The sequence below is a fragment of the Pimephales promelas genome, chromosome 21, assembly GCF_988280905.1.
Source record: "Pimephales promelas chromosome 21, fPimPro1.hap1.1, whole genome shotgun sequence".
NCBI classification, from domain to species: domain Eukaryota; kingdom Metazoa; phylum Chordata; class Actinopteri; order Cypriniformes; family Leuciscidae; genus Pimephales; species Pimephales promelas.
Window position 1 is genome coordinate 16102592 of NC_142789.1, and position 17417 is coordinate 16120008.

Here is a 17417-nt window from a genome sequence, read left to right on the forward strand (position 1 = left end):
CATTGTAATTTTAAAACAGCGTGTTTATTAATTTCATTTTAAAAAATAAAAAAAAAACTAAAAAGGACTATTTCATCGTCACTATAAGAAACAGTACGGAAGCACTGAGAGTCTTTGAGCATTTCTAGCTCTTCAAGTATGTTCGTTCTGTTCATATACCAGGGGACTGTGTGCCTCTAGGAGGGCATTGAGCCGAAAATGAAGAGGGGGGGGCAACTCGGCTCACCCCATTCGGTCAAACTCCAGATGCCTCCTCTCCACCAGAATCCATATTTTCCTTCATTCAGCAACAACTGCAGTGAAGTTCCAAACAGCAGCAAACGGGTTTGAGTGAGTGAAGAAATGAGCACAAGAAATTAACCGAGCTAAGAGATGCACGTAAGAGAAAGAGCACGACGACAGCAGAAGAGACTAAAAGAAATGAATAACACGGCTTTAAAGTTAGGAGGGACACAATCAGTTTCTAAGGTGTTAAAAAGATGAGAGAGATCTCCATCCAGTGCATGTTAAAACCACTCCAGTCAAGTCAACGCAACTCAACACTCGGGAAATTGCATAAATGTATATCCTAACAATTACGAGAACAATGAACACGACTTGCATCATTTCCAACAACAAATAATAGGAAATTCAGCAATAGAACTTTATGTAGACAGAAAGAGATCATAAAAATGTAAACAAATTCACTCCTTTGTTGAAAAAAAAGAGAAAAAAACAAAAAAACAAAAAACAAAGAGGTTGTAGGTTTTGTCCGTCCACCACTCTTGTGCTGCATCCCTTCATCCCTCTGTACTAAGTGCAACTGAGGCAGTGTTAGTCTCCATCTTTGAATCAAAATCTTTGAATTCCCGCCCTCCAGTCCCTTCATGAAATGACAAAAACAGCAGCGCCCCTGCAGGTCATCTGGGGTGCAGCAGAAATCGGTCTAGGTACTGCGACATGGCTTCCCAATTCCGCCACAAGAAAGCCAAGATTATGACAAGGAGCAATGTGGAAAGTGTACGGCTACGTGTTTTCATCAGTGGTACTACACAATTTGCAACCGTCGAAACGAACACTAGGAGTACCGCCATGACGGCCAGCAGCACGTTGATGAGTTTGCCGAGTAAAGTGCGTGCTGTGGCGTTTTCCAAACCTTCCAACTGAACCACTTGTTGTTGCTGCTGTTGAAGCTCCATCTTAGAGATGCGCGTCTGACAGGCCTCCAGCGCCTCCTACAGGAACATTGAGCAAGAAAGATGTTATGAGCAAAGCCGCCATCTGACAAACGACACACCGGAAGTCATCCATTTCCAAAATGAGAAGTATGGATGCTTTTTGAGTATTTTTACTTTTGCGTCTAAACCATATGCGACCGCCTGACTAGATTTGATGTATTCTAATAAAAACCATCAACATGAGATGAGAATTACATATTTAAATAAGCATTTACATATACAATAACAATGAGGCAATGCTATTTGGTATCAAAAGCAAGTAATCATATGGTTTCATAGAACAACATAATATATAAACAATAATTTTATGTAGATTATGTATTAGAATTAATTCCTGCACCAATGGGCTGGAGTTGTTACACTTTACAGCAGATCAAATCCTTGTTTAATTTTGGCCAAACGATATTTAATTCAAATGTTTACTTGATCTTTAATATTAGGCCTCTTCTTTATGATAGAAATGCTACATCCACTGTAATTTCTTGAACAAGAAGATGTGGACATGAAAACACGCAAACCCCTATTTTGAAATCGCAATGAACAGTTTGCATAGTTAGAAACAATGTTATCCTGTGATGGCATAAGTTTATAAATGATTTACCTTACAGATCTGATGAAATGGCGCACATTGCATTTCCACATGAATATTATAATCAACCCAAGCACATTCATAGATGGAGTTTGAGACACACATGTAACTCAAATATGACGCATGTAGCCTTTTCGCTAATAAATACAGAGTATATATTGTATAATATATTATACATATATATATTGTTGATTGAACATGTTAATTTTATTACTTATAATTTTACTTTAATTACTAAAAATTACCCCATTATCAACCCATTTTAAAATTGCCCAAATTAACCCATTTTACACCCCCACCTCACCCCTATGCAGGTCAACTTACATTCCATACAGTTGATTGGTGACGAACATGATGCAGGGCAATAGCTCGCTGCGTGAGCCTATAGAATGCAGTAAAAGGGCCCCAAAAATTCAAGATAACACAGCAAAAACCCCTCAGTATAATTTTTGTCGTCTCATATTTATATCATATGATATAGTTAAGCAATATCAAATGAGTGCAAATGTGATATTGATTTTATACAGCAGTTCAATAAATAAGAATTTATCATGCAAATTTGTGTGATTACCAATTAATTAGATTGACAACCCTAATACTATATTATTATAAATAATTAGGTTGTCAAGCGACTGCAATTTTTTAATCTAAATAATTACATGATGTGCCAATTAATTAATTGATTCATTTATTTATTTGCAAATAAATCACATCAGATTTGGCTGAGAAATTAACCCCAAAAGATCATTTAAATTAATTATTGTGTCAAATGACAAATGTAGACATGACAAAAAATTGCTTTAGAAAGAAATATGTTTATTTGATTCAACATGATTTATTACACATAATTGTTTGGCCATGATGTGATCAGTGATCTGAATTGGTATTTAGATACATTTACAGACAAAAAGAGTTTGGTTACTGACATTCTTCAAAAGATCTTTATGTTACGCAAAAGATAGAAAGTCATACAGGTTTGAAAAAATATAAGGATGAGTAAATGTAAATAAACAGAATTTAGATTTTTGGGCAAACTATTGCCAAAATATGAAAACACTTTCAATTACATATTTTTAAAATTATAAATATTTTCACTTGCTCGGAAACGCAAAACCGTTCTGTTGCGGCTTATTTTAATATTTTATATATACAGGTAATATTTTTGTTGGCAAAACTGAGACAAAAACAAAACAGACAATATCGTGTCTAAAATAGAATATTAACTTCTGCACTGGTGTGATATGGATTAACGATATCATTTAATATAAATATGATACCAAAAAAAAAATCATACAGAGGCACTTTTGCCTTGATCTTGAATTTCATTGGCCTTCTTACTGCATTCTATAGGCTACATCACGCAGCGAGCTGTTGCCCTGCATCATGTTTGTCACCAATCAACTGTGTGAAAGGATGACCTACATAGGTCTGGGGCGGCTGGCGTTAAATCATTTTATACGAAATGAAATTAAAATGACCTACAAAGAAAAGCAAATAATATAAGTATATATGATGTTGGACAGAAGTACCTGTATGTCTCTGGCTCTTTCATAAGACTGGTAAGCGATTTTCTCCTCCATGCTGGCCAGCTCTTGCTTCAAGTTGAGGATCTCATTTTGATGCAGTTCTGTTAAATCATTCAACTGCTCCTCTAAACGCTCACACCTACACAAGCACATACAAATACAAAACAAGATAAAACAACATAAATTCAAGAAAGGGGCTTAATAGGCCAGACAATACCATAATCATCCTTTCCAATACTTTCTAAACAAGCATACTGTTTTGACAGTGAAACCTTTTCAAATCCATGCAAAACTTTGAAACCTGCATAGACCACTTAATAGTGCCAGTAGAGTCAGTTTCTATAGTAACATGTACCTGAATCTCTCCTCTTGCAGAGCCTGCATGATATCTGTGTAGTCTCTGTGATAGTGAGTCTTCAGGTCTTCAAATGATTCTTCTAGTCGATTCTGGTTGTCCTTCAGTTCCTGAATCTCATGCAGCAGAGCATCAAAGCCAGAGCTCTGGCCATGCTCCAGTGTATTACCCTTTGAGCTCGGAGGCCCTCCAGGAGCGCCTGTGGTGCTATTTGCTCCTGCGGACCCTGACGTAGCGCTGGAGCAGTCTTCCTCACTTCCATATTTTGGGCTGGACTGCAGCTGCCCAGGTCCTGGGGTCCTAGTGCCTACCATCCCAGTACTTGTTACAGGCTCATCCCCTTGTTGTTCATCCAGGGAATCTTTTAGGCCAGAGATGTTGTCTGCACTTCCAAATTTGTTGCGGATAAGAGAGGCAAACTCACGAGGTTTGGACACGACTGCTCCTGCGGCGGAGTGAGTGGCCTGAGAGATACTGGAGAGGCCACCAGTTACCTGAGCGAGAAAAAAAAACATGATTGAGTCAAATACATTTATCAGTGTCATTTGAACTTCCTATCTGGATAGGTTTAATCACGGTCACTTGAAGTGGAAAAAAAAGCCGAAAAGTCTGAGGTTTGTTTTTAATTTAGGATTGTAAACTGGTCCAATGTGTCTGTAAAGTAAAGAATAACTAATAGGGAAACAGTGGTAACAAAGCTCTATTCCAAAAGCTAGTGAGCCGCCTACCCAGAAAGCATTTTAAAGCTCCATAGGCACGCTTCCAAAACGTAGGCAGAAACATTACATTGAATCCTTTTCATAGAATGCAATCCCAGAATTCTCAGCTATCTGCAGTTACTTTCCATTACTTTTTGAAGTATTAAAAATCATTCAGTTATCGCAAGTCATTGCCATACAACCTTTTTTCCTGGGGTGCATTTTGTTAAAGGTCGGACTAGAACCACCACCACATTGCCCAACTGATAAGAGCTGCCATGTGTATGAAAAACTGATCAAACTACAAATGGAATGAAAGCAAAACAATACGTGCAGTTTTGTATTGTCTTTTGAGCTGTGTAGCAGCTCGGACCAATAACAGACAACGCAGTGTAAACTCAGAAAAGGTACTCGCAGGCCGATCTTTGATCCCGCGACACCATTACTGCACAGCAATGGAAGATTCATTGACAAAGCGATTGAATTTGCTGCAGAATTAGCATCACTGTGAGATATAATGAGAACTAAGCATTCAAATGCAGCGCAGAATTCTCTGTTATAAACCATATCAGATGAAACAGCACTGATGTGGAAACCAGAAGCAATGTGCCATGAATAAACAAGTTATAGAAGGCGTTCCAGTCCACAAATCGCCAACATTCAGCAAAGATTTAATGTGGAAATGCTAACTGTAACAATGGTTTTGTGGCAGAAATAGTTCATTTCAGGGTTATAACAACCTACTTAAACAACTTTGTAGAGAAAAACTGGGCATCATCCAATAAATGACAGAGGATCACATACAACACAACAAACTCGCACAGAAACGTGCCTTGCTGGTAAGAGACGCGAGTCATTGACATATAGCAAAAGAAAACAGTTTGTTCTAAAATCTGCACAACATATCACCAACGTTTGATTTCTTCAGACTGGACAGAATCATAGTCTGAAGTTAAAAAAAAAAAAAAAAAAAAAATCAGAGTCTGTCTACGCAATTTTCTGCAAAATCTGTACACTCTGACTGCCCAAAATTCACAGACTAGCTCTGGGTTTCAGCAACTAGTGTCGACTTGTCCAGACTCCAAATCGGGGATTTCAATCTAGGCAAAAGTAGTCTTTTATTCCAGCTTTTAGAAGGCAACTGCATATGTAGGATGTAGGCAGCAAGACAGCTCACTAGGTTTGAGAAGAGAGCTAGTGACTAAACATGATCATTCTTTTGATTCCATAATTTAAATTTTAAAATGGTTATGTTAAACCAATGTTTCATTAAGCTCTTTCAATCACGAAAAAAAAATCCAAACCTGGCTTGCTGACAGAGTACAAGACTGGTCTACACTGCCTGTGTCATACGAAAAACTTAAAAAGTCCTGTTTGATCCCCTAAAATAAATGAAAACATTTCAGATCAGCACACATCTACTCCAAGAACTTCTAAACACATCCTTCAATGTTCCAAACAGTACAGAAATGGGGCGGCCTTTACCTTGGCACCCACGTCCTTCAGACCCTGTTGCATGTCTCGCAGGACATCTTTGGGCTGGCGTGGTATTCCATTGTGCTCCACCTCTCTGAGCTTGCGGTGGTAATGCTCCAGCTTCCTCTGCAGCTGCTGGATGGTCTGTGCAGACTTCTGGTTCTTCTTCTCAAACACTTGCTTGATGCGAGCACTCTGTTGTTTGTCTGCATTGTTGGCCAGCTTCAGGTACTCGGCTACATTGTCGTCTCTTGCCGTTTGTTCGATTTTGATCTGCTCTGTGAGTTTGAGGATCTTTTGCTGTAGCTGAGCAATGGCCTGCTTGGTGCGCTGAGGGTCCGGGGTGCCATCCATTGAATCCACACCGTACTGACCACCGTCTGAACTGGTTGACAGAGCATTGGGAGACATGGCGGGGCCCAAAACCTCCAAACGATCCTGCTGCAAAGGAAAGAATGAGATTTAAAAAAAAAAAAATCATGTATTTAGAGTCAAATTCTAATGTTATTGCATTGATGATTTAGATCTTTGTATAAATGTTTTTTTTAATTTATAGATTTAGTTACGACTTTTCAATGAATGCACAATAGTCATATTAGTAATTAATTTTACAGATTTCCCCTATTTTTCTCTAATTATATAATCTCTAAAACTATTTATTTAGATTAACTGAAGTATTAGTGAGTATTAGATACTTAATATTTTAAAGCACTAACAATTTAATAACACTGTTTAATGTAACCTTTCACAAATTTGAAGACAAAAAAAAAACAAACTGAAAAAACCCCCAAATGTAATTTTAATATCAGGCCTAACATGAAAATAATTATGTCAGAATTTTAACATCTGTGCATCCCTAATAATTTTCTACAGTTCAACTAATGATGACGAAGGTCATCTAAATATGCATAAAAGTAATTCAAACCAAGTATGCTATTGTTATGCACTGTAATGTATTGAACTATGACGATAACCAAGCCCTAGAGAGAGTAGTGACAAATAAACGATTAACTTGAGAAAAATAATACAATTTGCACTATTTTCCTAAAAGAATAGAAAGATTAGATTAAGTTACCATTATTGATGGTTCACTTTCAGTGCAGTCCATCTTGAAAGACATGCCACGTTTGAACTGTGCAAGTGACTATATCGGTCTCCAGTCAAATGACGTTGACGTTTTGGACCTCTGTACTATGACATAGCCCTCAAAGTTCTGAGATAATGCAGGGCATTCGCTGATAAAGAATGGCATACTGCACCAAATCATCAATTGAGGAAAATTTACAAGGAAACCAACATTTACAAAAACAAAATTAAAAGTTATTTTTACCATCCTTTCAGTACTTTTTTATTTTTATTAATAGTACAAGTCAAGTAAGCTTTAGTAGTGTGAAATCTTTAGTACAACCTTGCAATAAAATGAACTCTGTCCCTTCACCCATTGACAGCTGAGTCGAAACCAGATTATCAGTGATATGGCCTTCACTGATCGTAGATAAACAGCTAAGCATCCATCGGTCATTATAAACTGGCTAAGAGCCCCACCAGCATTGTTTTATCATGAAAAAAATATATAAATATATTGCCAGTAAGGTCAGGTTGTTTACTGCCAACGATAAGTTTCCCTATTGCAACCTGATATAAACACATGGGTAGATTTCTCAGCTATGTAGCCACAGGAAAACTAGGTGATCCGATCACGTGGACGACAGCCCATTCGATAAGACCCAGATGATGCCTGTTAGCCACAGTACAGCTGACTTATGACGCCTTTTTCGCACCTAACTGGTCAAGAGAGGATTTTCTCCCCCTTTATCTGGGAGTGACAGTTCTGTTAAAATAACAAAGGAGTTAAAGCTTCTTACCTCTCTGTGACAAAATACATTGGCCTCAAGTTTCACTGACAACAAACTAAGCAGTAAAAACTAAACTGTAACCACAGATAGGAGATAGCAGATGCATTTGCATTTAAACTTTTCAATTTGAAAACAAAAAAAAGCACACCATCCCTAGCAAATTCACATAAATTTGGACACTCCCCTGAGAGAGGAACATTCAGGATAGCGCTAGGATAGAGTTGAAACAGGTTGGCAGTCACCCAGACCCTGGTATCTGGAAAAAATGCTTAGCTGTTTAAAACAGCATGCTTAAAAGCATAGTACTATGAGTATGGAATGTCTATAAGAGTTAATTACCCTCCAGAAACAGTAGGCTTGGTGAACACTTCTCCTGGTAAATGAACCCTAATGGCTATTTTGAGTAAGCAGAAGCATAATGCATCCAGTAATGGAGAAATGCTGAGCAGAAGAGTAACTGGTTTTGCAACTATGCGAATTGCAATTCTAAATAAAGTTGCTGCACCTGTCATGCATGAGCAAACTTAACCTTGAGTCTATCCCTGAGGACACAAGAAAGCAAAGAGTTACCCTGATCCCACATCCTGGTTGGAAAAAGAGCACAGATGCATTGATTTTGACATTATACTCAATGCTGCTGCCTGCAAAAGCACCATGAACTGAAGTGCATCCAAAGACTTGGCTAAATATAGCAAGGCTTAGAGAACATAGTGACCTGCTACACAAGCTTCCTGACCTGTGAATGCTGTCACCCCGTCCATCCATCCTGGAGGTTTCTTTCAGACAGAATCTTTCAGATTGCCATCGGCACTGATTGCTGTTAAATTCAAATCTGACTTTCCATTGCTTTCAAACAACCTACTATATCACCTGCTATTGAACACTGATCACATCCTCACAATGACTACTATTATGTGCAAGGCATGCTGGGATACTTTGTAGATTCAACAGCAAGGATTTTTTTTCCTGTTAATGGCCTGTTAAAGGGACAGTTCACCCAAAAATGAAAATTTTGTAAGTAATTACTTATAATTAAACTCTAAAAAAACTTTTGATGGGAAATTGAGGCATTTATAGCAAAACATACTACAAAACCACCCTGTTATGATAAAAAAAATATATATATTTTTGTTATTTTCCCCATAATTCAGAAACAGTGTCTCAAAATGAGCCGTTCAGCAATGAACTCCATTGTGACATCACAACAGAACAGGCCTCGCCCACAACTAGCAACAGAATCTCCACCCAAAATGGGGCATTTATAGCATGGTATAATAAGTGATCAGTGGCGTAATTTGAGCTTAAACTTCACAGATATATTCTGGGGACACCTGAGACTGATATTTGATCTTGTAAAAAAGGACATAATTAGCACCCTTTAAAAAGGTGGCAAGCATAAATCTATACCAAATGTCCCACAAATACGGATTTTGAAGTTTAAAAGGCATAAATTTGTAAAATACAGAAATTGAATATAACAATAATAACTAAAAAGGGGTTACTGACAAAGTAATTTTAAAGGAAATGTAAATATGTTTAAACATAACATATATATATATATATATATATTTTATAGTGTCCAGCGTCACTCAATATTTGTCCAAAACTTGTCAATGAAGTGAACGATCTCCTTGCAAGATGATTGCTACCAACAATGACTTTGGCAAAAGTGTGACGTTCAGGTGCCACTTACCCGATCAGACTCTTCAGTGGAGTGGTACCCCGAGGTCACCAACATGTCTGCCAAAGCTGGGCTGCTGGGTGTATCAGTGGTGGAGGACGAGCGCGGCCGTCCTGCCTGCAGCAAGGTCTCTTGGGTACTGCGCCTGTGGATCTGGGGGCTGCCTTTCTGGGGGGGCTCCCCTCCCCCCCCTGCCTTGCTACGGCGACTCTGCAGACTGGTCCCTCTCTTCATTATGGGGGGGCCTCGAATCTGCTGCAGCACGCGGCTCAGAGCTGCAGGGGGGGCGGAAGCGTGGGGGTCAGAGTTAGAGACGGCAGGCGCTTCCCCCAACTCTGGCCCCGCTTCTGGGGGCTCAGGGATAGGGCCTACGGAGTCGTGTGGCGAGACGGACGAGCGTCTGCGCTGAGGTTGGAAGAACTGCTTCAGACCGTGGCCCAGCGCACCCATGTTCTCCAAGGCATTGTGAGTAATTTTGGACAGGCCGTGATCAGGCTCGGACGCCCTCCTGCTCACCTCCCGCTCTGCTCGACCCCCAGAGTCTGGCTCCTCGGCCCCAGGCTGCTCGCTACCACCCTGTTCCATCAGGAGGTGCCAGCCTCACTCAGAGGGTCAGCAAAGGGGTGGGGTCTAGCTAAGCCCCGCCTCCACCAGCCCTCTGATAGGCTGTCTCAAAAGCCAGGAAGCAGAGAGTGGCAGCAGTCAGGTGGACTCTGAGAGCATACATGCATCTGTGGTTTGGCGCAAAGTCATGCTTGTCTACCACAGAAGGAAAATAAAATGGATTATGTCATGCAGCTGTAAGCGATGTAACACAAGCAACAACTATATGAGCTCAAATCACAAAAGCAGTGCATTGGTTGGCTCAGAAGCAAAAAGATGCAGCTGATGTTTTTTCAACTAAAGTCTGCCGCAGATAGATTTCATTTCCATTCATGATCATGTTCGCCAATATATTAATGAGAGTGATGGCAGAGGTCGACATGGATTAAACAAGCCACGCCTTGACGCTTCTGAGCCAACCAAATAAAACTACATTAGCAATAGCACTATTGACAGACTACTAGCAGTCTATAGCCATGGGTTTTGCCAAGCGAATGAGGTATGAAAGAACTAAAGAAAACATGAGGGTGCTAATTTCTGAAATGCTCAAAGGGTCTCTGGCTCAACAGAGCATTTCTACAGTAACACATTTACAGCATTTTACACATTTTCAGACCCCATAGTGAAAATCATTGCAGAAATTCCTTAATATCATCATAATCAACAATCATACTGTAATAAAAACCCCTGGGATACGGTCAGAAGCATTAATACAAAGTAGGGCGGCACGATTTGAGGTATCCAATTCAGATTTTTCTTATAAAAATTGTTTATGAAAAAAAAAAATTATATATATATAAGTGACAAAAAAAGAACAAAAATTACTATTATGATAAAAAAGGACCCAATGTCTAACCAAGGAGCAGGACCGGAGCACAGAATGTTTTAATTATTTTTATTAGTACAGAATGACTAACGTTCTGACACCCATGCGTTTTCTTCAGAGTAGCCTCTGAAGAAGACACATGGGCGTTGAAACGTTAGTATTAATATTTGTCTAGAGCCCTTGAAAGTTTTCTTTTGTTGACAAGCTCTTTTGAGTCCCAAGCCGTTCTGGGATGCTGCAAATAACAGGATAATGAGCTGCTCACATGTAAGAACACAGTGCAGTGCTTCACTCTTAAACACACAGTACATATATTTATTTAATTCAATTTTGAGATTTGATAAGCCATGCACTATGCCATGTAGCAATTTTGGTTTCATTTCCATTAATCGTGCTGCCCTAACACAAAGCTAAGGTGAGTAGATATGATGAGTGATGGGTTTGGCGTTGTTAAACACAAAAGTGAACTTAGGTGACAAACCCTCAGTGGAGCCGACCGAGGCAATACTATAACCCCAGGTGCCTCTGAACCAATCATTTATCCATCAAGCACAACACATCTAAAATTCAGTCCAGCTTATATGTTTTGGATATGCTTGAAACAGTTTAGAATGTCAAAACGCTCTTCAGGACAACAATATAATAAATATTAAAGACATTTATTGATATTATGATACAGATTAACAGAGGTTTAGAGAAAGATAAACAGTATCTCTTACCATTAGTCCAGCCTGACTGCCACTGGCTCACAGTTTAGGGTTGGCTGTGGAAAAAAAAATGGATGTGAAATGAGACTCAACCCATTATGACACACAAATGATATTCATTCACTTCAAAGGTACACATACAGACAATGAAAAAAGGGTGTGCTCATGTTTGGATTACGATGCATGATTTTGGCAGCTGAGTTGAGTCATTTCCGGTTACATTTACATTCTTTTTGATTACATCATTAGATGTCATGGTGCATTACCTGTGGAAATAACATGGTGAATGTTGCATAAAAAGCATTAGGAAGTAGGGCTGCACAATTCTTGCTAAAATGTGAATCACGATTGTTCTCCATGGGAATTGAGATCACGATTCTCTTACACGATTGTCAATTTTTCAACCAAAATTTATTGCACTCAAGTACCAAAAAAAAAAACAACAACAAAAAAAAAAAAACACAGGATATTCGGTATAATAAAGTGCAGGAGAAGTCAAAATAAGCCTTTTTTAAAACAGAGCCAGAGCTTCAGGAGTTGAATCAAGATGTGTTGAGTCTGACGGTGGAGCTCAGGCTTAAGATGGGCCTCAGATGGAGAGAATAACAGCCATTTAATCCTCTTTATTCAGCTTACTTTAACACTCGTGAACCATCTTACTGTATTACCACAGCACACCATAATTTCAACTCTTCATAGAGTACAGTTGTGAGGTACAGTAACAGTTGTAAATTCTCAATTGGATTACTAAAAAATTCCTCAATCTTTGCAATCTTGACTCCAGTAGTATTTTTTCCATAGGGATTTAAAAAAAAAAGTTAGTCATTAAAAAAAAATAGTCATTAACTTTGTTACATTAAATATATATACATATATTTAAAATCAAATAAATAACAAAGATACAAGACTGTGTACTTAACAGCTTTAATGAGGGAAATAACTATCCCATGAAGCATTGCGAATGCACGGTGAGTCATGCGCCTTCACACTAGAGTTTACGGTACGTCAAATACAGGTACGCTGCACATCAATTTAGCTGAATTTAAATAATACAGATTGTACAGAGTGAAGTTCTCAAGCGCTCAGTCAGTTTTCAGCGAGTGAAAATGAACTTCAGATAATACTATTCAATACAAATTTGGTGGAATCACATGGCGAGTAAACTAAAACATTTACTAGCCATGGCGATTCTATTGCTGTAGAGGGTTGATCGATGCATATATGTATGTATATCTAAAAACTAATAAAATAAAATAAAGATATAAATCAGCTTCAAGATGTAGGAAATTAATGGGATGTTATATCCCAAATCCTTCTGTAGGATTTGGGATAGAACAACATTGTACCAGTGGATACAGTACTTCTTAACCTCACCATCTTTAGTGTTCTGGGAAAAATACAAACAACAAAAACGCAAAGGGTAAGAAAAACAAATATACAAAAGGTAAGAAAAAATCTTTCCTTACCCTTTGCAAACAGGCGACACTGCCAAAAATCATCTTGAGAAAATGAATCCCAATCACACCAAGATCAATCATCCACAAACAGAAATCGAGAAACATGTCAACGTTGGTCCAGACTAAACTAAAGCCCAAGCCCACACATAGTAAAGCAGGAAACAAATCCATACCTAGTTTAGCAGTAAACAAACTTGACCTTAATTAGTTAAGAAACACAGTATCCCGCAGTTGTGGGAGTGGCATGACAGCAAGGTGACACACAGTACTGTGAATGAACAGTCATGTCCGTGAAGCATTAGCCGGAGAGGAGTGTTGATTATGTGTGTGTCTGTGTCCTACATGCATAATTAAACAGACGAGTGACAGAGTGACGCACCAGGCACAGCTATTCTATAACACAATCATATTCAACACAACAGCAGTTTAACAGGCCCTGCACACACCCAAGAACGCCCTGGGGTGCACTCACAACAGTTCAATCAGCTCAAAAAATGATGGTACCTTCAATAACTTGTATGAGCCACATTCTTGTCACCAGTCTGTTGTAGTATTTTTGAGTTGATATTTAACTCTCCAACATCATGGCACAAAAGGTTACAAGACATAGTACAATAAGTGAAAGCTCTTAAACTTTCTAGAGTCGAGTATTCCAGAAAGTATTCCAGAAAGTTCCAGATTTCTTTTTTTTTTTTCATTATGTTGACAAAGAATAGTACTTTTACATTGCATTTGGCAGATGCTTTTATTCAAAGTGTCTTTACCTGGAAACCAATCCCTGACCTTGCTGTTGATGATAGTGCCACGCTCTCCCAGGCAGGTGAGTTCAGTCAGTTTGATTCATAAATCATTGGGTTTGATTCAAAAGTGAATTTTGCGACCAGATTTAATAACTTTTTTTAAATGCATTTATAGGTTTCTTAAAATACATCCCCAATTGTATAAAAGTAGAGCTAAACATAGACAAGTTAGAAAACGACTTCAGACTGTTTATTGTACCAAAACGAAAAAGCACTGCATCTATTCCCTGCAATACAAATAATACAATACTGTAAGATGATGCAATACAAACAATGTGTATGTTAATGTCTAGAGATGGAAAGTTACTTTGAATTCCAGTACCATTTAGTACTAAAATATATATATATATATATATATATATATATATATATATATATTATGTAAACCAGTAATAACCTAATCAAATGTAAAAATTTCACTATGATACTTTTTGCTAGTTGTACCAACAAAATACATTTTGTTGACAAGACACAAGGATAATGTAAAGACATATTTTAAGACTTCAACTATCCCACGCATACCACTATTTTTTTTGACCATCGTGAACTAACACATGAAGTATTTGGCCTGCAGAATTTTCCTGAGATACTCAGCAGTACAGCACTTTTATTAGTGTGATACTGCGTAGATATACTTTAAAAATACTTCTAAATTTCTGACATTTAAGCCTGTTGCTAAAAATAGCTAAACTGGCAATAGGCTACTGAAAATCTGAACTACTTGTCCTGCTAAATAAACATCCTTATCATTTTGCCCTGTGCCCTCATTTATCAAAAAAATATTTTAGATATTCCATGCAACTGAACAAATTGCAATTCAAAAGCACTGTATTTTCAGTGGCCGAAATGGGTCAGCCTATTCTGTATCCATTTTCTGGTGCCATTCTCATAGCTTCCCAAGGTCACGTCACTCTGTCTGCATGCATGTGTGCCTTTGAGCAATAATACACTCCACTACAGTCAAGACATTCAGGAGACCAGACAACAGTGGCCTTATAACTCCCAATGCATCGATCTGATGGTATATAACTTAATTTGCAAAATATTCGTTAGTTACGAGATGTTCATGAATTAAACTGTGTGGTGAATGACATAAACAACTCCATACCTTCAGTTCCAGTCATCCTGCTCAGTCTTCTCAACACCGAAATCTGATACTGAGGATAAATCTAAGACAAAACCCAGAACTGCCTCATAGACAATGACAGTCCCTCTTGTGTCACTGTCCTCGTGAGACTTCAGTCAACTTGCCCCTCATAAATGTAGGATTATCACATGCTGAAAAGAGTGAAAATGCATACAATTTAGTGAGGTAACACTGACTTGTCCAGAAACAGTACATTCACATCATGTATATTATGATTAACACTAGTGTTCAAAATGACAACAAGCAGATAGAATTTGACTACATATATACAAATGAAATTATATATTTGTAATTTCACGCAGCATATAGAAAACAAGACATTAGAGATGATTGTTGACTACGGTTTTACAACCAACCGGATGGGGTGGTTTAGGCTACATGCGGTCTACCCGATGGTCAAACAGGCCTAAATGCTCATTAAAAAAAAAGGAGTGATCAAAACGACTGTCAAAAACAGCAACACACATAATACTGGCTAAGTGAATGAAGCTAACGCTCTCGTCGTGCCATTATAAACTCGAGCTGTCACTATCAGATTTCACCATGACATGTAACACAGAGGGTTAAAACATCAATACAAACCCATTTCACTTAGTGAGACAAACGGATGTGGCTGAAGACTGAATTAATCCGATCCTTTTCCTGAACTGTCCGTTGATGCTGTTGCTAGCCAACTTAGCTGCCCGGCTAGCTGGTAAATGGACAGTTTACGCCCAACCCAGGCTAATACTATTAGATGGTCGATATCGCGCCGCTGCACACAATCACCAGCAGTGACTGATTAAAAAAAATCGGAAACATTGCGCCCAAACCGCTCGAGCGGAAGGAAGAACGACCTACCCTTAAACCCGGCTGCAAGTTACATTATATACTCCATGTAAACGCCTGTAAAAGTCATTGAGACAAACAGCCGACAGTATCATCAGCATCGGATCACGCGAATGAGCTTGTTTGGGTGGCACCACGCGATGGGACCTTATATCAGCAGCATATCAGATATTTATATGCGCGTGGGTGGATTCGTCTGTTCGTGATATTATTTACAAATTATCACTTAAAAATTATCTACAGTAACGTTATATTTTACCAACAAGCACTCCTTACCTGGAAGACCCACTACCTCCACAATATTAAACTATTATTTGCAATATAACAATTGGCAATACATTTTTAACTTTTACATTTTAGTTTAATATAAATATAAAATAATGAATAATATTAATATTAAGTGGACGATTGCTTTCAAATATCCCCTTTAAGATGTACATACATCATGTCAACTCATTGGTAATGCTTGTACTTTCTTTACGATGGTGATGAAGATATTCTGACTTTAGTTTGTGACTGTAACAAAGATTTTTTGGACAAAACTTTCAAATCATGTTGATCCACGTGAAAGATACGTTCATCTACCGAAAACTAATACAATTAAGGTTTTGACGTTTGTTAACTTCTTTATTTTTCTTTATGATTTATCTACAAGATGCATGTTTTTCTTTTAAGTCTTCTATATTTTTAATAATAAACTGAAAGTAATCAATTTCCAAATCCCCCATTAACTTAAGAGTTATTTGTGTAGGTACGTTACGCTACAATACAACACTCCGTACTGTTTACTATATAATCTATTAGTATTTATGTTATTTCATAAAACAGTGAGATGTGTTGACGTAAATGTATGTTTTGGTGATGTCTGACTTGCTGCACCTGATCTCGTGGCGTGCTCTGCTCTGAGCGAGCATCGCGCGGCTAGGCTGCTAACGTCATCAGCAACAGAGGCTAAAACCGACTAGCTCGCTAACAGCTCTGCTAACAAACTGACCGACTGTGACCAGCCCCACAAACCGAACTACAACATATCGGCGGCGACTTCGAATTAACTCTGGAAATGTATGGAAGGCAAAAACATACACGTTTTGCGGTTACAACTTACATGAGCGCTGAGACAGAATTGTGCTGATGTCCGTTAATTTCTCCTGAGGGAACACTCCCACTGTGACGTCAGCAGCGCGCTCACAACGCGTGAGGGAAGCAGCGGTCAATGCGCGTGGCACGATATGACGGAGTGACCACATCAGAGGCTCAAATTGGACACTTGTTATCAATATGCAGCACTCACAATAACCCTCTGGGCTTCTTCGTAATGGGTTGCATTTAGCTTCCTCCCGGTCAAAAACGGACGAAGCCCAAAATTGAACTTAACTTTTTCCCAGGATAACCGTTCAAATATATTTTTGTTCTATAATATTTTCTGATTATTATTTAGAATTTTCAGAGTTTTTTTTATGATACTTTGCATTAGTTATATAATTTTTAAGAGCTATTTTTCGATTAGAATATATATATATATATATATATATATATATATATATATATATATATATATATATATATATATATATATTCAATAAATGCAACAATTCACATCAAAATAGAGTGCCAGCTTAATAAAAAAAATTTCAAGTAGAAGAGCGCCACG

General features: G+C 38.2%; 1 protein-coding gene across 6 annotated transcripts; it reads right to left on the minus strand.

The window, feature by feature from the left end:
* Positions 1-2: 2 nt before the first annotated feature.
* Positions 3-17012, minus strand: tmcc1b (transmembrane and coiled-coil domain family 1b). 6 transcript variants are annotated; one of them, XM_039673689.2, is made up of 9 exons: positions 16872-17012; positions 14900-15069; positions 11547-11590; positions 9411-10157; positions 5871-6299; positions 5690-5767; positions 3688-4181; positions 3336-3471; positions 3-1214 (listed from the first exon to the last, which is right to left on the minus strand). In XM_039673689.2, the coding sequence occupies exons 4-9, from the start codon at positions 9981-9983 to the stop codon at positions 900-902; spliced, it is 2025 nt and encodes a 674-aa protein (XP_039529623.2). In that variant the 5' UTR covers positions 9984-10157; positions 11547-11590; positions 14900-15069; positions 16872-17012; the 3' UTR covers positions 3-899. The 6 variants fall into 6 exon arrangements, with proteins under 6 accessions (XP_039529623.2, XP_039529620.2, XP_039529625.1 ...); XM_039673686.2 differs by having other exon boundaries at positions 5871-6302; XM_039673691.2 differs by having other exon boundaries at positions 5871-6302; positions 9411-9673; positions 16872-17011.
* Between the last annotated feature and the right edge of the window lie 405 nt (positions 17013-17417).